General features: G+C 36.1%; 1 protein-coding gene, 1 long non-coding RNA gene and 1 pseudogene across 3 annotated transcripts in view; 2 read left to right on the plus strand and 1 right to left on the minus strand.

The window, feature by feature from the left end:
* LOC128247357 (sulfotransferase 1E1-like) overlaps positions 1-5409 on the plus strand; it is a 10610-nt pseudogene extending 5201 nt beyond the window's left edge. The window contains exons 2-5 of the transcript XR_016240974.1: positions 21-343; positions 3024-3121; positions 3447-3624; positions 5172-5409. The product of XR_016240974.1 is annotated as a sulfotransferase 1E1-like (transcript). The remainder of the gene's footprint in view (positions 1-20; positions 344-3023; positions 3122-3446; positions 3625-5171) is intronic.
* LOC149136451 (uncharacterized) overlaps positions 1-24766 on the minus strand; it is a 102390-nt gene that overhangs the window by 17913 nt on the left and 59711 nt on the right. The gene's annotated exons all lie outside the window — the stretch shown is intronic.
* On the plus strand, positions 13003-23585 carry LOC106873206 (sulfotransferase 1C4). Its single transcript, XM_089348578.1, has 5 exons — positions 13003-13617; positions 15969-16286; positions 19396-19493; positions 20336-20516; positions 23259-23585. Exons 1-5 carry the CDS (start codon positions 13419-13421, stop codon positions 23363-23365), a joined length of 903 nt encoding a protein of 300 aa, XP_089204704.1. The 5' UTR covers positions 13003-13418; the 3' UTR covers positions 23366-23585.

The following is a 24766-nucleotide window of genomic DNA, read 5'->3' on the forward strand; positions in this document are numbered from 1 at the left end:
GGTTTTATATCTAATTTCAGGTTCACATTGGTTGTTTGAATTGACTAGTATGATATTGAGAGGAAGCAGTGAAAGGATTCCTCTTGTGAAGGAAGACTTGCTATTAGATTGGGTGCCAATAGAAAATCTCGAATCAGCTAAGTCGCCTCGGCTCTTGAGTGCACACATACCTGCTAAATTTCTACCCCCGGAATTATTAGAGGATCACAAAATTATCTTTCTAAACCGCAATCCGAAAGCCATGGCATGGCGGTGACGTTCTACAGACATTTGGTGGGGGCTAAAGTATTTGAATACAACGAAGATTTTCCCAGCTATTTCGACCTTTGGATGAAAGGAGAAGGTAGTCTTAGAATTTACTACTACTACTACTACTACTACTACTACTACTACTACTACTACTACTACTACTACTACTACTACTTCAACTACTACTACTACTACTACTACTTCTACTACTACTTCAATATTAAAGGGTGAAATTCTATTGCCAATGGAGGTATGGTAGTCTCAGATGGATTACCTATCCCTGCCACAACTTCATAAATTAACATTCATTTTAATTTTGTGCTTTTTTTGTATATTAGGCGGCTAATGGATCTATTTTAATAACTATGAACCCCTTTTTCGTTTGATGTCTGTGGAGTGAAGAAATCACATGAGACACATATTACAAATGAGACACTTATTTATTAAATAAATTTCAGAAGTGTATTTGCCAGGCAAGTGATTTGATGCGAGACCGTGTGTTGTAACTGAAACGACTACAACGTGGAAGACACATATTGGCTATTTAAAAATACACAAAGACTGTTAGCTTAAGCATTTATTATATGGTATCAAAATTTTCGTTGCACCAAATGCCTCAACCGGCAATACTCCTCGGTCGCATTATCAGGTCAGGGATTTTTGGAAGTTATCCATGGTAGTTTCTGGTCCGAAACCAACCAGCTTCTTCATCCTCGTCGACACCCAAAGTTCCCCGAGTATATCATCGCTCTTACTCCCAACAACAACAACATCCATTAAATACTTCTCGTATTGCAGTTGCTATTATTGGTCTTTCGCAATGTTTTGCCTTTCCTGCCGAAAAGCCAAGGTAAGTATTAAAGAATTGCATTCCATGTTTATAGATGACCGAACGGAATATCTGGTCGCAAAACAACACCAAGCGTTTTCTTTTATTCGATATTGAGTATTTGCTTTCGTTTTATGATTGTGATCCGTGTACAAAGGCAACAAATTCATTGTCTTCAATAGAAGTGCTAAGGTTTATGGAAATAACAGTCATAGAAGTGTGTGTTGTTAACATTAAAGTCCTTAACCTCTTCGTTCAATTGTAGATAATGCGGGCATTCAGAATTGTTAAGCATTTAAAATAATTTCTAAATGTCTCGTTAGTTTTCTCCAGGCTAATTTTAGTACGAGATATAATATATCTCAATAGGTGTTTTAAATGTAGTCAAAAATATTCTGTTATTGTTTACTGGTATATAGAAATATTTAGCACGTTCCACTTATCAAGCATCTCCTTTAGTATTTCCGAATGAAAAGCAGTGCCGATGTCCATCAGCAATTCGTCCACAGGGATCTGCTCCAGAAATATCTCGTTCAGGATACATGGGATCTCGTCTGCAGTGCCCGTTTTCGTTTCCCTCGAAATGGCCTTCCGACCCGTCCCGCAGTCGATCATCGAAAGATACGTTCCCTGCCGGTTGTGTGTCACACCCACCGCCAATTGTCTCCAGTTGTGCTCTACCAAGATGTTTCCCTGCTCATGCACACCGGGAGCAGGGTCGATGGATTGACACTTATCACAGTTTCCGACTACCTTTTGAATGTTCTAATAACGTCAAAGTTAACCCTTCTGGCAAGATACAGGGTTCTATCCACGCTTATATGATGCATGGCATGCAGTTTCCTTAGTTCCGAGTCACTTAGCCGATACACTGCAGTTATCCCCTGCTTCGAATCTTCCGGCTCTGCCAACCAGTCCTTTTTCACCTTGGTTAGAATGTCTGCCTTGTTCCTTTCTGAAGGCACAAAGACCTCACTCAGCTTCAAACCAAATTCGGCAGCAAGCTCTCCTAGAACCTCTAGGCGGCGCTTTACTAACATCTCTTTAGCCCCTTTGGTTCGAACTTTCTTTTCATCGGTGATAACTGATCCTACTCAGCCAAGCACGATAGCCGAATCGGTTCGGATTTCGATGGAGTGCATCCCCCATTTCAGGGCCAGATTCACTCCCTTCAGCACTGCATCCAACTCAGCCATGTTGATGTAATCATCTGCTTTTCGAAGCTAGGCCGCGTCTTCCACTTCGACGTTTCTGATTTCCAGTACAGACCCTATCACTATGCTGCTAGTATCGCACCATACGGTTCCATTCTTCCAGTTTCCTCTACTGGGTCTTCTGCTCTTGCCCTCTCTAGGGTCTCCCGCATCATCACTTCTCCCCCTCCCCACATTACCTCCCCAGTTTTCCCCATCTGCTCGTCTCTTGATGTAGCTGCACGCTGTTCGTAGCCACCCTGCGATTGGGTAGTGACCCACTAGCGCTGGGAATAAAACACGGTACACCTACCTCTCGTTGTTGGCTGTCCAGCTGTGTTAAGTCCAAACACGTTCCCTATCCGTCTCACCTAATGTTAGCAGCTGCTACTACCAATGCTCGCTAGCTCGTTCCACTGACGTCCGTTCACTGCGACTACCCCAGGCCGCAAGAAGACGACCCTGGTCTTGCTTCCCTCACTTCCTCTCTCCCCCTTCCTGTTCCGTTGGGGCCCCTTGACCGTTGACGTCACAGCCCCATCTCATCCCTACATATGCTAATGATGTTTCTAGGGTAAAACATAAACATTACAGAATCTCAAAAGTATGAACTTTTGTGCCTAGTGAAAAAGTTACCAACTGTATTTGTTTAAACTTAAATGTTCCACTTACTTTTTTGTTAATTTGATGTTATTAAAAAAGGCCGTTGTATTCTAATCATGCATTTCCTGATTCTTCTTTTAATTAATCAGTTCCTTACGCTGATTGCTTTAAACATACTGTGGAATTTTATGAGTTTATGAAAAACAACCCAAATGTTCTTATTATAACTTATGAAGAAATAAAAAATGTATGTTAATTTTTCAAGTATTGATAAGAAAAAAAAAACAAACAAAAAAAAACGCAAAACAAAACTAATGTATAAACATGTGCTTGATGTTTTCTTAAATACTACCGAATTCTTTCCGATTGGAAGATGATGATTAGCATAACGAATGTAATTCATTACCTTTTTATTATAATAAATTCGTTTCTTTCTTTCTTCTGTCATAATTTAGATCATATTTTAATTACATATTTCGTCGTAATCTAATCATATTTTAACCATATTTCTGTAACGCGAACATATTTTACTGAAAACTTAGGAATTTGAGTTAAAAATTTCTTTACAATAGGATCAATTTAAAGCAGTGTCACGTGTTGCTAATTTCTTGGAAAAACCAATTTCTGATCAACTCACTAAGAGTATTATTGATATGTGTTCATTTGATAAAATGAAATCTGAAAAGCCATTGGTTCGTTCGTATATCCCTAAAGACTTCTTCAAAGAAGGCGGAACTCTCTATCATTCTGGTACGTATATAACTCCTTATATTTTAATTTCTATAATTTCAAATATACATACTTCATCTTTGTAGAAACACCTTTCTTAAACTGATAGAAGAAATCCATTATGACTAAAAGGAAGACACTTAGATAGTGGATATCTCAGGAACCTTTTGTCAGTTTTATATTGTTGTTGTGCTTATAGAAGTGAATAGTTCCTATCTCGCAGTTCTAAATCTGAGTTAAGTTGTCTGAGTCACTTGAAAATTAAGTGTTGCGTTATTATACATAATACAGAAATGGAAACTAATTGAGAAAATTAAAAATCTCGGTTAAGTGTATGGTACCCTATTCGCACAAGTTTGTCCTATCTCTTAGGCCTCTAAATACTACCTATTCATATTTGCATATGAATAAATACTCTCTTTATCTTTTTCTTTCTTTATACATACATACATATATACATACATACATACATACATATATATATATATATATATATATATATATATATATATATATATATATATATCTCGTTTGTAGAAAAACATAAATCTGGAGAACAACAATCATATATATATGTATGTATATGTATATATACACATATATATGATGGCCGTCCACTCGTGACCGAGGAAGACCATTGCCGACCTTCAGGAACATTGTGCGCTCTAGGACTAACTTATATTTTGCATTTGCAGCTCCGTTGGTGGCTACATGCATACATAAACACACACACACACACACACACACACACACACACACACACACACACACACACACACACACACACGCATATTCACCATGATAGATCGCTGACCACTACATTTATATTTTTTTCCTCCTTGTTTCTCTCCTTATTTCTTTCTGTGTTCCTTTCAGTTAAAGAGCGTAGCTCGAAACGTCAAAGACTTTCTCTATTCCCGAGCGCTAAACTAATACATCTATTTGTTGTTTACACCACCTGTCTTCGTCTGTTGTCTTTTTCGCAAATTCTCTCTCTCTCTCTCTCTCTCTCTCTCTCTCACACACACACACACACATATATATATATATATATATATATATATATATATATTGCGGTGGTATTGAGTGAATCCAAGTCCATTTGTGGACCATTATGCCCCCAGAAACGGCCGTCGGATGTGAACCCCTGGATGTTATACTTCTAAATGAATTTATTTTATATGCCTAGATTTTAAGCGAGTTACAAAACTTTGGATTTACAATATGTTTAATTTCGTATTTTAACATCGTTTTTAAAGAAAGTGTGACTATATATTTTCGTACAATTTTAATATATTTTTAATATGTATTTATATCTATATATTTTAAAAGTATTTTTGATATATTTTGAATATATTTTTGTATATACATATATTTTTTAGCACATAATCTGGTGCATATCGTTTTAAAACTGAATATATTTTGATAACTTATCCTTTTTCTCTTCTTAGTATTTCTCTATTTTTCTATAGCTCAGTCACACTGAGCGCCTCGATGTGACCTATATATATATATACATAATTCCACCTTTAAAAAAATACTATATATATCTTTAAAAATAATTGCAGGTAAAGTGCAGACATGGAAAAAATGGTTAACCGTCGAACAAAGCGAGCGAATAGATGCAAGAATGCAATCAGAGTATATTGATCGAGGAATTAAATTTAATTTTTGAATTATTTATAGATGATCCAGATTTTAATTTGGTACTCGGAGTTAGGATCACTCCATGCGCAAATTAATAACATATATGTAAGGAATATTATCATGTCAGTTAAAACAAATCAACGACTGTGGCTAAAATAGTAAATTAAGATGTATTTTTTAAAAATTGTAATATATATATATATATATATATATATATATATATATATATATATATATATATCTGTGTGTGTGTGTGTGTGTGTGTGTGTGTGTGTGTGTGTGTGTGTGTGTGTGTGTAGATATATAGTTATATTGTAATCATCAGTGAATAAATTTGGATAAAATAATATATCTGCGGTGTCTGAATTTTTATTGCTTTAATCGAAGAATAGTTTCTCTTATATATTCAATGTAATATTTGACATTTACACATGAACATCAAATAGGCTGACTGTGTTAACTACCTTGTTAAATACTTGAATGGGCCTAAGTCAACAGCACCGAAGGCATCATAATCAAACTTTGCTTCAGATGGGAAGGTCATGTCCATTGTATGAAGAGCATCATGCACCAAGTGAAATCCTCTGCAGTGAACTCGATACCGGTTTGAAATTACGTAGCTGCCCTAAACGACGCTACAATGATCGACTGAAACTGACATTAACCCTTAATTCTGAAATCAATATGCAGGAGATAGAACATGACATCGTGTCATCAAAATTTCTACTGAAGAACCAGGCGCGTCGAAGAAGCTACTTATATTTCAACTGGTTTTCGCGTAAACGTTAAAATACGAGTTGGCAAAGAAATTTGAATGTTATTTTAGGAGGTTTGGAATTAAACTTAAGAAAAAAATTTTCGCTAAAGAATCATGCGTGTTAGAAAAAAACAACAACTTTCTATTCCGATAATTTTACGGTGAAATGCTAAAATACGAGTTGACAAAGAAAATCAGGGGTTGTTTTGGAAAGTTCAACATACAATTTGCATATGAGTAAAATTTGCATATGACTAAATAAATGATTATTCAAATAATGATCATGAATATGAATAATTATGATTTATGAAAAAGAAAGTGAACAAAATGAAATACTTACAGAAAATATTGCATAGAATTTGTGTGTTTTCAACGTTTTTCAATGATGGCAGGTGTATCAAACGTACTGTAGTTCGTTGTAGGATATAAAAACTACGACCACTTGCTTATCGGGAAATTTGTGAGTTCGATTTGTTTTTTAAATTAAGAAAAAAAAAATTTAAGTCTCACCATTATAAGTATTTATACTCCGGTGAAATTAAGAAATCAACTCATTAATAAATGAAACCCTCGAATCCACCACTGTACACACACACACACACACACACACACACACACACACACACACACACACACACACACACACACACACACACACACACACACACACACACACACACACACAGAGTTGCATATTTATGAATGTATTTATGTATGTTTGAAGATAATCAAACCAAATTTTCATAATTCCGAGCCACTTACCCAATGAGTAATTTTGCCATATTTGGTGAAAATCTGTTCAGCCGTTTCCCAGTAATTTTGAAAGCGCGCACACACACACATACAAAGACGAGTGATTACAATACCTTGCTTACACGCGCAGGGTAACAACAACAACAACAACAACAATAATAATGCCCTGCTGCAGTATCAGGTAGTGGCTCTCATGGCTTCTGATCTTAATTGATTGGAAGTGTTTTCTTTATTAACCACCAAGAGTTGACAAAAACACAGAGGACGGTCCAAAGCGATCGTGAGAAATTACATGATAAAGCGTGTAAAAATGAAAAATAATGGAAACAACATAAAGAAGTGAAAAAAAAAACAACCAAAGAATAATTCCCCAAAATGGAGATTTCCGAAAGCTACTTGTGAAAACTCCACACAATCCATGTCATTTTGACTACTACTGTATGTGCCTTCTCCGAGTTGTTTTCTGGTATAGGGCACATACTCAGAGAAGGCCTACCTACATGGACCTGACTTTCCAATTTCATTCACAGTTTCACAAATTTGTTGGGATGTGACACTCCCTTTTTCACTCTAACTTTTCCTTTCAAGCGTAGCATGAAAAAGTTGATAAGGGCTCCGCCAAAGAGCAAGGTGTTTGTCTTCAACCATTTCAATCGCATCCCTCACAATATTTCTTTCACAAAAGCCAAGCCACCAGGCAGCTAAAGATTACCCGTGCTTCCTGGCCAAAGGAAAACGACGGGGCAATCTTCTCAATAGACTCAGCTGATAGCCTACTCTGCTCCACACGTAACAACAGTTAGCAATACTCGAGAACTGGGTGAGCGTGTGCAGAAGGGTTTCGGCGCTTTGCGCATCTTGGACAGGCTTTAATGACGAAACTTCCATGCCTGTAGGGTTTATCTCGGACAGCTATTTCTCTCAGTAGAACTCCCAGACAACTGATTTTCATTGATACCCACAGTTCCCCGAGGACATTGTCGCTTTTTCCCGCTCCTGATCCCGTATAGAATGCCAACGGGGAAATTCTACCAACCATTATGCTCAAATTCTAGAGGTTCTAGAATGTTGTCAAGCACGCATAGTATGTTTGACATTCCAGATTCTAAGAGACCTATTTCAGTCTTTACTTGACCCAGGACTGCAGTTCTGTCAAAAAGATGAGCCGCGGAAGAACGCGTCTAACAAACTGACCACACCTGTTCACTGTAAAGGAATTGCTTGAGGTGTTGCAGTTTCAGCGTATGCCAGTGCATCGTCAACCACATGTCCAGTTCTTCACTCAGTGGGTGTTGACTGCAAATAGAACGCCAGACCAGTGGAACGCGTCTCTTTAACAAAAAGCAGAACAGATATTTCAGTTTTGTCAGACGTTAACCGGGGCAAATAACGGTGGCCAGGTGGTAAGATATGGTGGAGGTAATGTAAGCATTCGTCACCTTTGCTAGAAATTTCAGGGATAGATTTCTCCTGGCCCATTTCTGGGTGAGACTGCCATCCCGTTCTTTATCTCGTTCTAGTTCTTCTACATCTGGAGATCTGGACCAAACCAGACCCTGAGCAATTTAACCGGTCTATTAGAGCAGTCCTCCACGATGCTGTTGGATGATAAGGACCTGCCTCACCAGTTGCCAAGCTGCAGGTTTACTGACATTTTCTGTTTGATTTTTGCTCCTATCATCGCCTCAGTCTTTTAGCGATGTCGACTACCTCGATATCTCTTGTATCCGACATGATGACAGTGACATGTCCACGCATGCCGACATGGGTCTTCTGCATCCTAAGTCACGTGGGATGCCCTTCAATGTCTCTAACTTACACAGTAGTGGCTCAAGGTCAGCACAACAAAAGACACGAGTCAACGATAGAATGATAAGTTCTAGCGCGTCGTTTATTCCCTTGTTTCACACAGACCCATGTGCTTTTTTCGGCGCTCCTTTAGAAACGCACCTCTCCAAGAAAATGAAATGCAATTTAAAAAAAAAGTTCCGAAAATGGAAAATATATACAAAATAACTGAGGCATGCAAAAAATTAGAAAGATTTATCCATTTTAAAATATTTTATACTAAAAAATAAAACAAACGGAAAACGGGCACTCGCGAATATAAACAAACATGTCGGATGATACAAGGGAAGGTAATTTGCTTTTACTAATCAGGTATTATTAATGATACGATGGGCCAAATAGCCACTGAGTTATATGTTCTATAATTTATTTTCTCTGTTAACTGAAAACAAAAATAAAAATAACATAACTTGCATACGTCTTAAACATATTTACTCTATTATTTTATAATCATTTCTGTCGTATATCACAACATCATAAAATAGGTGAAGGTAAAGCGAGTGCACACCACCTAACTCTACCGGTATATCAAAATATTTTCATTTTATAAAAGATAATCATCAAAGTTATACAGTTATTTTGTGTGATAGCATTCATTCACGAGTAAACTGTGGGTTTTAAAAATAGCGAAATAAAACTTGAAATGAAAACATTGAAATGAATATTTATTAAATTATCATTAATGAAAATAGAGGCGAAAGAGAATGAGAGACTGTTGCAAATGAAAACAGAAAATTTCGCCTGTAACGAATTAATACTGTTTATTAAATCTACTCCGTAGTGAATGCAACGGATATTTAAATTTGTGAAGAACTTGTATTTTAAATTATCAATAAACTTCAGAAATCGAAATTACAGGAAATTTCTTGGAACATGAATTTATAAAAAAAATTCTAGATGGTCAAGCCTTTAATAATTGCTTTCTTTTAGTAACTATTACACACCCAATTAATAAGCAGCTTTCTCCATTATAATATAGATGTGACTTTGTTATTTCTATAACTTTGGTTGATAATATTACACAGAAACTGTTTTTTATTCAACTTCAGAAAGATATTTGTTTTATCAGAATATATAAATGTTTATGATTTTTTAATATTCTGAATACCAGACTTAGGTTTGACTTGAAGGTGTTATGGCATCCACGGATGAATTTAATCATACTCATTATAGCCAACAGTCTCAGATGTACAAAAGGTTGCAGGAGAATTATTCAAGGCGCACAGATACGTATTTTTATATGTATGTTGTCAGTCATTGAAATGTGGATTAATTGAAAAGGCATTTCACTTCATACGATTCACAACATATAATTATTTCATTAACCTTATCATCACAAACTTAGATGGAATTTGGGTGTTCTCAGTCGAATAGGTTAACTTATAAAGACCCGCAATATAATAAAGAACCTTTTGTATAGTAAATATTAAGTGTTATCAAAAGCGAAGAAAACGCACTCAATAGGTATAGCAGAGTGGAATATTTGTTAAGTTGTAGTTTTTACGGCAAAATTATTCTCCAATGATTTCAAATTTCGCGGTCACGGACGAAGGTTCCCGCTGTTTCAGTCTTCAGCCAGATAGTAAGGACAAATTTTGCGCTACTCTGAAATGATAAGTCAACTTATAATCAGTGCATCTGCAATCGAATATATATATATATATATATATATATATATATATATATATATATGTATATATATATATATATATATATATATATATATATAGAAACAGCCACTCCTATACACACACACATATATATATATATATACATTAGGCTGTCCGGAAAGTGCTGAGTGTTTTTAAGCTAAATCTTTTAACGCTTTATTGGACACACTCGAAACGTATTACACTTAAAACTTTGGCGTTGCTTGAAGTGGTAGTGCATTACTTCATTGTTCCTGATTAAAAATAGATTTATCTTTCATTCCGGTTATCCTTTATTGATAGTTGAAATGGATAACCAAAAATTTCATATACACATTGTAATGCTTTTTTTTTAAAAAAGGAGAAAATGCTGCAAAGATTTGCAAAAACATTTGCGAAGTTTATGGTGATGATGCTGTAGGTGAATCAAGTGTTCGAAGGTGGCTTGCAAAATTTAAAGCTGGAGAGTTTAGCTTGGAAGATGACAGTCGCAGATGAAGATATTTTGGAGGCAAAAATTGAATAAAACTAAAATATCACGACTAGAGAACTTGCAGAGAAGTTGGAAGTTTCTAAAAGTACAGTTCATGAACACCCAGTGAAGCTAGGATATATTTCTCACTGTAATATATGGGTCCCTCACAAACTCTCAGAAAAGAATTGCTTGGACTAGTATTCCGTTTGTGATATGCTTTTGAAACGGAATGAAAGCTTGCCTTTTTGAGAGATGAAAAATGGAAGTGTTGAAAAATTGGGTATAGCTGCTCATGTATGGAAAATGGAGACCACCTTCTCCTGTGGGATGAAGTTAAAATAATAGGCAGAGAACACCACTGGAAAATACGAAAACTAAAAGAGGTAGTACATATGCTACGACACAACAACCTCCTAAGCAGACCTAATACAGATATGAGTAGAATATGGGAACCGGTATTAAGGAAGGATATAAAAATATTGGGTTTATAAGCTCTAAAATTTATTCTATAATTGCCCACCAGCATATAGCGTAATGGTTAAGAGAGCGGGTTACTAACCCCAAGATTCCGAGTTCACTTCCAGGCAGTGCCTTGAATAAATAATAACAATAATTAATAATAATAATAACATCAGCAAAAAATACCTTACGAATGAGAACCCAAGGTTGGGTTCAAAATTCTATCAGGACATCTGATACAACAAACAAGCTGAGGACACATATCCGTCCAATTTAAATAGTGTAAATAATGTATCTATATAATAGTACTCCTGTCTCTCTGATGTTACTTTACGCCTTTTTCTCTACAAAAATTTCCTAGTGGACATCGATCTTCCTTGGCACAATCACAGGTTTTAGTTTTAGGAAAATTCTTCATTTCCTTAGCAAATCTGTTGCGCTTGAATATTATGCCCTCTGAGTTACTCTCGTTATATTTTAGAACGGTGTATTTTCCCACACAGGACATTTGTTCGGACGGGAGTTTGTGGAAATTCAAGGAAAGGCTCCGATTCAAACAATACAACCCGACCAAACGTGTCCGATAAGGTTTATAAGGTATGCCAGTTAACTGGCAGAGCCTGTGGGTACACGTGGAATTACAAAATCTACACTGGTCTGGACAGATTGGATCTTCTAGCATCTCTTGCGTCAACTGATGTCGTGTTGTCGCTGAATGAAAACTTGTTTGATAAAGGCTACAATATCTATATGGACAACTGGTTTTCTAGTCCAGACCTTTTCCTGAAGCTGCAGGTGAGGAGAACTAATGCCCGTGGGACTGTAAGGGTGGACAGGAAAAGCATGCCACCCGATCCTCGCATGATAAAACTTCGAAAGGCGTGACAAGAAAAACGTCTGCATGTTATCCACAATGCATTCTGCTAGCATGAAGGACACTAGGAAACAAGTTGCAGACGGTAGTGCCATAATGAAACCGAGTGTAGCTGTTTCATACAATGAAGCGATGGGCGGGGTCGATCGCTCAGATCAGCTGGCGACGACACACAAATCGGTGAGAAAATTTGTGACACGGTACAAAAGAATTTTCTTGTGTATAATTGACATGTGTGTCATGAACTCACATTTGATTTGGCCGATGCTTGGCAGTGTGGGGGATGGATTAACATTCAGGTATCTATTGTTCTGTGAAATGATAGAAGCATCAGACCTGCCAAAGTACAGAATGCGTGGACGTCCCCACTCCGGACACTCTCCTCATTGTATGGTGAAGGGATGTGAGCATTTTGTGGAAAATGTTTTCTCCCACCGTCAAGAAGACAAATGCTTCAAAGAGATGCACAGCATGTAAAGCAAAAGGGAAACGCAAGGAAACTAGATACTATTGTTCACAATGTGATATGCCACTGTGAGTGGTACCCTGTTTTGAACTCTATTACACTAAAATCAATTTTTGAATTCACGTGATTGTAAATACATGAAGTTGATAAGACTTTTGCTAACGAGTGATCTTATTCAGGAATAATACCGCATGAGCGTCCTGCAGAGGGATATAATTTAGGTAAATGAACAGTACTTGCACTAAAGCGGTTGACGTAAATATATGCCGAACGTTAGCTCGCACTGAGTGCTGACCTCAATTGGCGTGATTACCGTTGCCGCGCGCAGGCAACCGAAGGAACCACTGCTGTAAATTGGTTAAAGCCGTTGATGTAAATATACGCCGAACCACTATCGTGCGCTAATTGCTAATCTCGGTCGAGATTATTACTGTGAGTGCAACCTAGTTGCTTGATAAAAAAAAACAAAACAACAACAACACCGTTTCATGAGGTTAAAAATGTCAGCATTTCATTATATGATATAGTGTTATCTTTGAAATTTGTATTCTATTTATAGTTAAATTATTTTGTAAAATATATAATGCAGATATACAAAATCTATCCGAGATCAAGGGTCCCGGATAGAAATGTATATGCAGACATGTAGATTTTAGATAAAGTTTCTTCATAATTATTATGCAAAGAGGTGAATTTCGATGTGACATGTAATGTATATGCGCATGTGTGTGTGTGTGTGTGTGCGTGTATCTAGAATATTAAATCTCATCTACATATATATATATATTTGTCACAAACCGCAACAAAGCATAGAAAAAAGATATTTCTTTTAAATCAGAAACAATTGCAACTTATATTCAAACGATAATAGTAAACGAAGAAAGACCATGGATTCCGAAGAAATAGAAAAAGAAATCAGAAGTTCTTTAACACAATTCTTCGACAAAAACGGTATTCCGATGCCTATTTATAGATATAAAGGACACTATATTCCTTATTCGGAATTCTCGGTATTAGGTTTATCCAAACTAAATACAGTGAAAATAAGACCCGATGATATTTTGATGTATACATATCCTGGAGCGGGTGAGATTTTAAATTATCTTAATTATATAAAATGATTGTTATAGCATTGTCTTGTTAAGTAAACATATTTAGTTTTCATAAAAGATAAAAGAATGACAGCAGCTAAATGGCTGAGTGTAAAACACATTGAATTAAATTTGTATGTTCCTGTAACAAAATCTGTTGCAGGTAGAGATTAATCGTTTGAACAAACATTACTGGTGATTATTTTATCGATCCCGTAGGGATGGAATGGAAATACGATTACGGGAAGATGTGAACACAAAACATTATCCACCACTTCAGTCTTTGTACCCCTATAACACAGGATTAGTATATAACGTATTATCAACAGATTTAAGGCCTTACACAAAATAAACATCAAAGTTTATATCCTAAAGTAAGTTGGATGGACTGTTATAACTTTGATATATTATTCATTCAAATCTCCCCCTCCTCCTTCTCCTTCTTCTTCTTCTTCTTCTTCTTCTTCTTCTTCTTCTTCTTCTTCTTCTTCTTCTTCTTCTTCTTCTTCTTCTTCGCCGTCTCCTTCCTCGGGTGCTGCTGCTTGAACAATCAAAATCCAGAACAAACATCCTTCATATTAAATATTTCTTCAGATCCGCTACTACTTACCTACCTACCTACCTACCTACCTACCTACCGAGTATTCACAAAAGTAAAAAAAGGAGAATGTCCCACCTATTTGAAAACTATGGAAATATTTTAAAAGAACATTTCATTTAATTTTTCCACAATTTAATTTTTTTTTCATGCTTTACTATAAGTTGAAAAAATTGCAAAGACTGAAACCGGTACTAAAATGTTCTTCATGATAAAATTATTTTTATTTTATTTTCTACCTTGTCTTATTTTCCTTATACATACATATATATGCACACACACACACACACACACACACACACACACACACACACACACACACACACACACACACACACACACACATTCTATAAGCTTAAATCTTATAAGCGATCACCGTGCAAATATTATTATTTACAAAATTGTAAAATCGACACTGCTAACGAAAAAAATCATCGCAGATACACACGCACACACACACACACACACACACACGCGCGTGCACACACATACGCACACCCACACGCACATACGCACACACGCACACGCGCGCACACATAAACATATACACACACAAGTACACACACAAATACACACACACACATAAATACACACACACACACGCACACATACACACGGCGAGCTAGCAGAAACGTTAGCACGCCGGGCGAAATGCTTAGCGGTATTTCGTCTGCCGCGACGTTCTGAGTTCAAATTCCGCCGAGGTCGACTTTGCCTTTCATCCTTTCGGGGTCGATAAATTAAGTACCAGTTACGCACTGGGGTCGATATAATCGACTTAATCCGTTTGTCTGTCCCCTCTGTGTGTAGCCCCTTGTAGGCAGTAAAGAAATAGGTATGTCATCTGCCGCGACGTTCTGAGTTCAAATTCCGCCGAGGTCGACTTTGCCTTTCATCCTTTCGGGGTCGATAAATTAAGTACCAGTTACGCACTGGGGTCGAGATAATCGACTTAATCGACTTAATCCGTTTGTCTGTCCTTATTTGTCCCCTCTGTGTGTAGCCCCTTGTGGGTAGTAAAGAAGTAACACACATATTCACACACAAACATATATATATATATATATATATATACATATATATATATATATATATATATATATATATATATATCATCGTAAATATACAGGGATTAGCATTGAGTTGCTTCTCCAACATACTGAAAATTTAGAAATAGCAGTAAAAAAACTACTGATTCTAAACTACAAATTTTTCTCTAAATGGATGGCGCTCGCTAGCCGATGAATTCGTAAGTGCCTTTTCTTCTCGTTGATTTTTGGCGTCGCATGGCCAGAAATTACCGTGAATTTTTTAGAGACACTTTCAGATTTATCAGAATATTGGGCTGATGAGACGGAATAGATTAATATCTTAACCGCGAAACGTTCGTATCCAATTAACTAAAGGCAGGTTTGTTTTTGCTTTTCACTCTGGTTTTTTGTTCTATGTGCGCCATAAATATCGCCATCCATTTAGAGAAAAATTTGTAGTTTAGAATCAGTAGTTTTTTGACTGCTATTTCTAAATTTTCAGTATGTTGGAGAAGCAACTCAATGCTAATCCCTGTATATTTACGATGATAAATGATTTTACCGATAAAGGTTTTTTTCATACTGAACTACTTGGCAAAATTGTTAATTATTAATTCTATTACTAATTGACGATTCCCTGCCCTTATTCTTGTATATATATATATATATATATATATATATATATATATATATATATGATTATATATAATATTTCAGGCTCACACTGGTTGTTTGAAATGGCCTCCATGATACTGAACGGGAACAGTGAAAGAATTTCTATTGTAAAGGAAGAGATGCTAATAGATTGGTCACCGGTAGATACTCTCGATGCAATTAAATCACCTCGACTCTTGAGTACACATCTTCCTATTAAATTGATACCCCCAGAATTGCTGAAGGATCATAAAATAATCTTTCTGAATCGCAACCCGAAATCTTCGATGGTGTCGTTATACAGACATATGAAGAAGCTTGATTTGTTTGGATACAAAGGAGATTTTCCATGCTTTTTCGACCTATTCATGAAAGGAGAAGGCAAGCCTTGATAGTTATTGTTACTACTACTACTACTACTACTACTACTACTACTACTACTACTACCACCACCACCACCACTACTACTACTACTACTACTACTACTACTACTACTACCACCACCACCACTACTACTACTACCACCACCACCACTACCACCACCACCATCACCACCACCATCACCACCACCACCACCACCACCACCACCACCACCACCACTACTACTACTACTACTACTACTACTACTACTACTACTACTAATGATGATGATGATGATAAGATGATGAAGATGATGACGATGATGATGACGATGATGATGACGACGACGCTGATACTGTTGCGGTACTTTTGTTGACGTAATGAAAACGGCTTGAGTGTTTTCCTCGTAGGTCTGTTGGGTTTAGACCCAGTGATAGCGGACGCATCATTCTTGGTCTTAGAAAAAATAGTAGCCTTACAATCGAACACATTCATTGGAAAGGTAATATAAATCGTTAAGCAAATTTCCACGTAAGTGCCTGCCGTCTTGCCTCGTTCTGATATCGTCATTGACGACCAAACAATCAGCGTCATTTATAGGACTCAACGGGAGGATGTAGCTATCTAATATATCCAACATACCAATACAGAACAATTTTTTCCCTTCCTATAGTTAGAAAGGAAGACAGTGTACATCAGAGCCTCTAAGGCTGGTGGGACTAGGTGAGAAACGTATCCCTAAACAGGGGACCTTGCTGAATCCTTACAATAGAGTGGACTTTGTTAAAGACATCCAAGGTATCATAATGTATTAAACAGAGCGGTGGAAAACCTACCTCCCAAGTAAACTATAGCTGTATTTGAACTCGAACACAAATGGCAGGAACAAATACCGCAAGGCACCATACGAGAAGTATGAAGGCTTCGTAGAGAAACTTCAACTGTCATTGAGGTATGCGCTTGCTGCATCAAATATTTCTTCCCGTGAAATATTTACTGTTACTCAGGGTCTAAGAAATCTTTGTTTTTTAAATCTCAGTGTGGATATGTAAGCAATGTTAATCCAAAATATCCGCCTTAGATATCTGACCATTCCTTGGAAAATCAAAACTTCTTTCTACTTTGTTCGGTGGAGCCATATTATTCATACCTTCTACGTCGGTTAGATGGAGTTTTGTTTGCTAGTGGAGATTCCCATATTTGAGGAAAAGAAAACAATATAAGCCGATCTACGTTTAATTTTTTGGGCCTGTTTCTTCTTATTTTTAGCGTCATTAGCATAGTGTAGCCTCAACGTAATTTGTAAAGTGGTAGTGAACGAATCGTAAACGAACCTTTCAGAAATGTATATCTATTTGCGCAGAAAAATCGAAATATATAGAAATTAAGTAATTCTGAGATAATGTAATTTATTTGTATTGTTTATTGTATTGATAAATGAACATAATTAGCAAATTGTGACTTAAGCCATAGCTATTTTGATGAAAGTTAATATTTAAATTCTTATAAACATAATCCAGTAGCTAATCTTCCAAATTTTAATTCTATTCATCAACGTTATTGTGACTTTAGTCGTTCTTTACAGTTTATATTAATGTAAATTTTGAAGTCTCAGTTATTTCATTGCCCCCAAATTTTTTTTCACGACTACATTTCAGTTATATGAAAACAATTTACATGTAAACAAAAAACGATTTTCAGAAGGGATGATATATTGTTATTTAAACTTATATTAAAGGATTATCGGAGAAAACTTTAGTTTTTCAATTTATTCCCAACTAAACGTAAATTCATAAAAGCGTTAGAACTTGAATCTTTTATTGTCAAATAAATTGGTGTGTTAATGATGGAATTGAAAGACGGCCACTAGAAGTCTTCAATGAAGCACTGCAAGCTAATGAAACATCTATGGTAGTACACACTTACAACTAGTTTAACAAAGTCGTTCAGAGTTTAGTTTCTGCACCCACAATGTCAGTTATGCTGGCATAGTTCTTAAAATCTTGTCAAAAAGTTAAGTAACTCGACCAAAAATAGATGATAAAGCTTTAAAGCAGTAACTATTAGTTACTATCAATGCGCTTAGTAACAACTGCCTACTTTGTTATATTTAGGGAGTTCATTGTTATATTAATTGTAATGTGGCGGTGCTTTATTTTGTCAGAGCCATACCCTAATTTTAAATCCGCTAATGGATTAATCAAATCCCTATACATTCGATTCTGCTCTTCTAAAAACTCACAAAGTACAATTAATAAACATTAATTCCATTTTACTAACAACTAACTCAACACAGCTTTACATTTTATTAATTATTTTTCTCTGACGATGCCATCATATTGGTCCAATGTCGATCGTGACTGTTGGTATTCTCGCGCATTGTATTCTCTGTGTTGTCTTCTTTCTCTTTTCCTTTCGTTTGGTGCATTTTCCCGCATAATTTCTCACGTATATATTTCCCGTTTTCCTCTTCTTTTCATTTTCTATTTCTTCCACCGCATTCCACTACCTTGTTCTTAATTGTTTATCTCACACTAGCTCACCTTTTGCTATTTCCAATTTTTTACTAGCATTGATTTCTTTTATCAAGGCAAAAAGAAAACATTAAATGAAGGCTATAATAGTTGATTATGTCAGGTGAAATATATGACAAGGAAGTGTTTTATCGACCTCGGATTGACGAAAGCCAGTACCTATTTTGGCCTGATTTTAACTAAGAACCTTCAATTTCAATGCAATAAGGTTCCGCGTTAGACAATATATTGTATATGTAAACTCAGTTTAAATTTTAATCTTTCTTAACTAATATAATATTTTCTGCAGCAAGTATGTGGATGCTATCGATGGACGCTTGTGTTACTGACAGTCAACACCGAAATGATGCTGCAAATATCCATATTCAATCCACGTATGATACTGATAGTATGAGAAAGAATATAATTTTAAAAGAAATCTCAGTATATCCCTCTCAAAAATATAAAACTTCTGAGTTTTAAAAAACAATACTTCAAATGAAATATTGTATTGACCATATTGGTTTGTTTGTTGTATTAATAAATAGTTTGGTTGTTATTCTGAGAATACTTATCAAACAAAAGCATATTTCCTAACCATTCTTTTAATTATTCAGTTCCTTATGGTGATTACTTTAAACATAGCCACGAAATGTATGCTTTTTGTAAAGGTAACCCAAATGTGCTTATCATAACTTTTGAAGAAATGAAAAAGGTAATTATATATATTTTCTTTACTATTCTTAATTTTAATCTGTCTGTCTGTCTGTCTGTCTGTCTGTCTGTCTGTCTGTCTGTCTGTCTGTCTGTCTGTCTGTCTGTCTGTCTGTCTCTCTGTCTGTCTGTCTGTCTCTCTCTCTCTCTCTCTCTCTCTCTCTCTCTCTATATATATATATATATATATATATATATATATATATATATATAGTTAGGTTATATTACGTTAACAACGTAGCAGAGTACAGTATAAAGCTCGTCCACCTTCAGATTTCACCGGTGCTATCCAGCAGTAGTATTATATGTACTGCCAGATTTGCGTCGGGGCTTCTGTAATGTGTGAATGGATAATTGAATAAGTTGGAGTCAACAAGGACTATAATTGGACATTTATTTGTAATCACTACAATTGTTTCCTCGCAACGTAGTTCTCCAGGTTCGTAGGTATTTGGACGAGCTTTATACTGTACTCTACTACCTTCTTAACAGACTATAACCTAACACACGCACGCACACACACACACACACACACGCACACATCTAATATAGTACTTTTTCAAGTACTGGTTAGAAAAAATTGCAGTATAAATAAAATATATTAGATTTGAAAAAAAAAAAACAAAAAAAAAAATTGCCATATTCTTTCGGATCAGAAGATTACAATAACCGTAGCGAAAATATTTCTTCGTTCTATTATTTCTTCTAAGTTGGCTTATTTTTTCACATGTTATAACTTTAATCGCATATTGGTCACAGAAAATCTTTTTCAATAATTAAAAATTATGTTTACGTTAAATACTGAAAGCTTTACAATTTGATGTTAAAATTTCTTCTAAACAGGATCCATTCAAAGCAGTTTTACGGATTGCTAAGTTCTTGGAGAAAACAGTTTCCGACAAACTTGCTGAAAGTATTGTTGATATGTGTTCATTTGATAAAATGAAGTCAGAAAAAGAATTAGTTTTTTCGTATTTTGAGGGAACAAACAAACTGAAACCTGGTGGTACTGTTTACCATTCTGGTAAGTTTAATACGTTGTTAACTACTTCCTTGTTGGATACCTGTTTGGTCTGTAACTGTATTAATGTATCTATCTAGAAAATGAGCAATGGATCTTTACGCATTATTTGGTACACGCAGTAGATAATCGGTACAGGGTTTTAAAGGCAAGCTAACGAAATTTTTATAAGTTTTATAGTGTTGTTGGGTTTACATAAATGAAATGTTCCAGCATTGTGGTTGCGTGTAGCACTTTTTACACAATTTCGTTCTCTCTCTCTTTTTCTTTCTCTCTTTCTTTGTATGACTGTGTATATATACATATATACATATACATATGTAAGAACGACCGTGCGAACCAAAAAGGAGAAATGGTGACGAATGGAAAAACAGGACTCCTTTTATTTAAACGCGTCACGCGGTCGAACACAAAAAATATATCAAAGATGATATACATATATGTTATACTTCGATAACATAGTGATTTCGTAAATGACCAGTAATGAAAGACGATAGGACACAACCGACTGAGATGAATAACAGAAATATTTATTGTAGCGTTAATATGTATGTCAGTGTGTGAGTGTGAATGCGACATAATGAAAACATAATAAAGGACAGGCCGGCATGTAAATAGAATAGTGTGTATACAAAAGAGTGTGTGCACAAATGTATGTGAATGCGTGAGATACAGCAGATACAAAGAGTCAGTAACACGTGTGACCATTTGCCGGTTTGTTGAGTACACAATAGGAAGAGTCTGTATGTAAGAAGTTGAGGCGTGTGTGTGGCAGAGCGATCACTCGTTGTGATGTTAGGGCTTCCATGCCGTACCGGGTTCTTGTATACAGTTGTTCGTCGCAGGCTAGGTTCTTGTCTGTTATTTATCGTGGTGAAGGTGAATCACCAAACAGAATCGAAGAGAGATGTGCCGCGGTAGTTTGGTTGGTTGGTGTACGTAGAAATCATGTTGATGATATTGGCGACGTCGGTGGCGAATCTTGTAGTTCGTAGTGTCGTGTTGACTGGCGGCGATGATGCTGGTAGTAGTCGTAGAGTCGTGTTGATGTAGTCGCTGGAACTGCTGCTGCTGATCTGTGTGGTACACGGAACAGTCTCTAAGAGAACTGAACCGAGACGAATTTTGCCGCTGAATTTAGGCTATTTATAGTTGATGGTAGGCTCCCAAAGGCATCAGAAAAATACTCTATCACGTGACCTTATTAGGGGCCACGGTTGGTCAGTTTGCGTTCTGGCGGGAACGGTATGAAGCAGTTGCCGCTTCAAATAATAATTAGTCATGTGATGACAGGGAAAGATGTTTTCTACTACGCCCGCGCTTGTTTATATATAACAGTGAGAAGATGGTTTGTTTGTATATAATGGCGATAGGTAGTTTCACTACACATATACATACACTCACACACATATATATATATATATATATATATATACATGCATGCATACATACATACATACATACATACATACATACATACATACATACATACATACATGCATAGTAGTTAGGGTGTTACACCCATGATTGCGGGATCGTGGTATCCATTCTCTGATCAAGAGGCACGTGGAGCCAAACACATTATCGAACGTTGATAAGTGAGCCAATGTACAGCACAAACATTTGATCACTATAAACAAATCGTCTGTGCAGGTTCTTCGTCAAAAATTTGCGGAAGCCGCATGTGTTGTCTACTATAGGAGAGTCCACTGACTATGTGTGTGTGTGTGTGTGTGTGTGTATGTGTGTGTGTGTATGCATGTGTGTGCGTGCGTGCGTGCGTGAATGTGTGTGTGTGTGTGTGTGTGTGTGTGAATGTGTGTATATGTGTGTATGTTTGCATGTATGTATGTTTCTTTTTTATTTATGCGCCCTTTTAAAGCCTAGCCAGGCTCATGGGCCCTGTTTCCCGGTTTCTATGGCGTATGTGTTCCCCCCAGCTGGACGGGACGCCAGTCCATCGCAGCGTTACTCAAGAAACACGAAGAAAGAGTGAGAGAAAGTTGGGGCGAAAGAGTATAACAGGGTCGCCACCCCGCCACTGCCGGAATATATTTCATGTAAAAACAACTTTAAATCTTAGATTCAGTTGTTCAATCCATTTCATCCTCACTATAAGCCGGAGCTTCGTGGAGCTTTAGGCGTTTTCGCTCAATAAACACACACAGCGCCCGGTCTAGGAATCGAAACCGCGATCCTCCGACCGCGAGTCCGCTGCTTTAACCAGTGGGCCATTGCACCTCCACATGTATGTATGTATGTATGTATGTATGTATGTATGTATGTTATTTAATTTTATTTCTAAATTTCCTGTCAGTACAGAAAGAGCCAGTTCCTAACCTAGATCCAAGGCTCCTCCATTGTAATTTTAAACAACACCAGCAATTTATTTGTGCATTTTTGTGTGTATATGTGCAATATTTGGAGTCAGTGCTTGTGCAGATTTGTTTGCTTTGCTTTATGTATGTGTGTATTCTCATGCATTTAGTTGCATGTCTAGACACGCACACACACACACACACACACACACACACACACACACACACACACACATATATATATATATATATATATATATATATATATATATATACGTGTGTATATGTCCACATGTGGGTGTGTGTATATCTATATATATGTACACATGTATGTTTATACACTCACACTCACACATATGTATAGTATAGCTATCTGTCTGTCTGTCTGTCTGTCTATTTTTATATACATTTTTTCATGTTATTTCAGGTGTCGTAGATACATGGAAAAAATGGTTGACCGTTGAGCAGAATGAAAAAATGGATGCGAAGATTCAATCGGAATTCTCTGATCGAGAAATTAAATTCAACTTTTGAAGTATTCACTGATTTTTAAAAAAAGTGTTTTGTACTAGCTGAAAATTTTAGTCTTAATATGAAAATTTGTATCGGCTTATTAATGAAATAAAAGCATAGGAAAAGAACATTGTAAGTGATTATAAATCATAGGTTTTAGTTGTTCAAAAACTTATTTAAAACCCGCGTTCTTATATTGTAGTCATCATTGAATAAACTCAAATAAAAGAATATAAATATTTATGGTGATTGGATGTTTTATTAATTTTAAAGTTCTCTTCTTTAATATTGTATATTTAATGTAATATTTCGAGATTTATGTATGACCCAATTCTCTATGAAGCCATGTGTACTATGCAACATTATTCTCTGAGCAGTTGAATCATAGATTTGTCACGCGTATCTTGTAATTCTTTTTACTCAAAGAAACTTATGGAGAAACACTGCCGCATAGAGAAGAATGATTTACTAAAGAAATTGAAATGGAATTCAGATTAGTAAAATGCATAAGGTAAATTTGAAGAGACGAAAATATATTATGGACAGTTATATTTCCTAAAGCTATGTGTTTCTTCCATATTGTTAATTTCTTCTGAAAAGTATTTATTTTGTCAGTAGAAAACAAGATATTTTCGTTCCTGCCCTGCATGCCATTGTTCAAGAGGTTTAGCTCATGAAATATATCGGCAAGATATGCTAACTTAGGACACCAATGGTCATCACTCAAACATTCTACAAAGTCTTTCAGGTTTTCTTGCAAACAAAAGGTCAATAACTCTTCTCTTAATTCGTAAAAACGAGACAATACTTTTCCTCTTGACAACCATCGTATTTCTGTGTGATGGATTAAGGTGGAATGGTCTGCTTCCATACCTACACAAAATTTCGCAAACTGTCGACATTTAAGTGGCCTCATCTTGATGTAATTAACTATTTTCACTACCATATCCAATGCAGATTTTAGTTCAGGTCCAAGAGTTTTAGCAACTAGTGCTTCTCTATGAATGAAACAATGAGTATGGATAATATTTGGATTTTGCTTTTGTGCGATTGGGACAAAGCTTTTAAGACATCCTGCCATTGCAGGGGCACCATCTGTACAAATACCAACACAGATTTTCCAGTTCAATCCACAATACTCTAAATATAAATTCAAAACATCAAATACATCTTGTCCGTTTCTTGTTTCTGGCAACTCTTTGCAACACAGGAAGTCTTCTACAATAGCTTCATCATTAATAAAACAAACAAATACAAGGAGCTGTGCTTTACCAGTGATGTCTGTACTCTCATCAACTTGAAGTGCAAAAAAATTATGTTTCAGTATTTTTGACTTAATATTGCACTCAATGTCTCCTGACATGTCTTGAATGCGCCTTACTTATTGTGTTGTCAGAAAGTGGAATTTTATTTAGCTCTGAT

The sequence above is a fragment of the Octopus bimaculoides genome, chromosome 3 (genome assembly GCF_046866305.1).
Source record: "Octopus bimaculoides isolate indiv1 chromosome 3, ASM4686630v1, whole genome shotgun sequence".
Lineage (NCBI taxonomy): Eukaryota > Metazoa > Mollusca > Cephalopoda > Octopoda > Octopodidae > Octopus > Octopus bimaculoides.

Excerpts from the sequence above, each read along its gene's own strand:
- LOC106873206 (XM_089348578.1), top strand. The coding sequence starts at position 13,419 with ATGGATTCCGAAGAAATAGAAAAAGAAATCAGAAGTTCTTTAACACAA. Across the intron at positions 13,618-15,968 it reads GTATACATATCCTGGAGCGG|GCTCACACTGGTTGTTTGAA; the intron begins GTGAGATTTTAA and ends ATAATATTTCAG. Across the intron at positions 19,494-20,335 it reads CTTTTGAAGAAATGAAAAAG|GATCCATTCAAAGCAGTTTT; the intron begins GTAATTATATAT and ends TCTTCTAAACAG.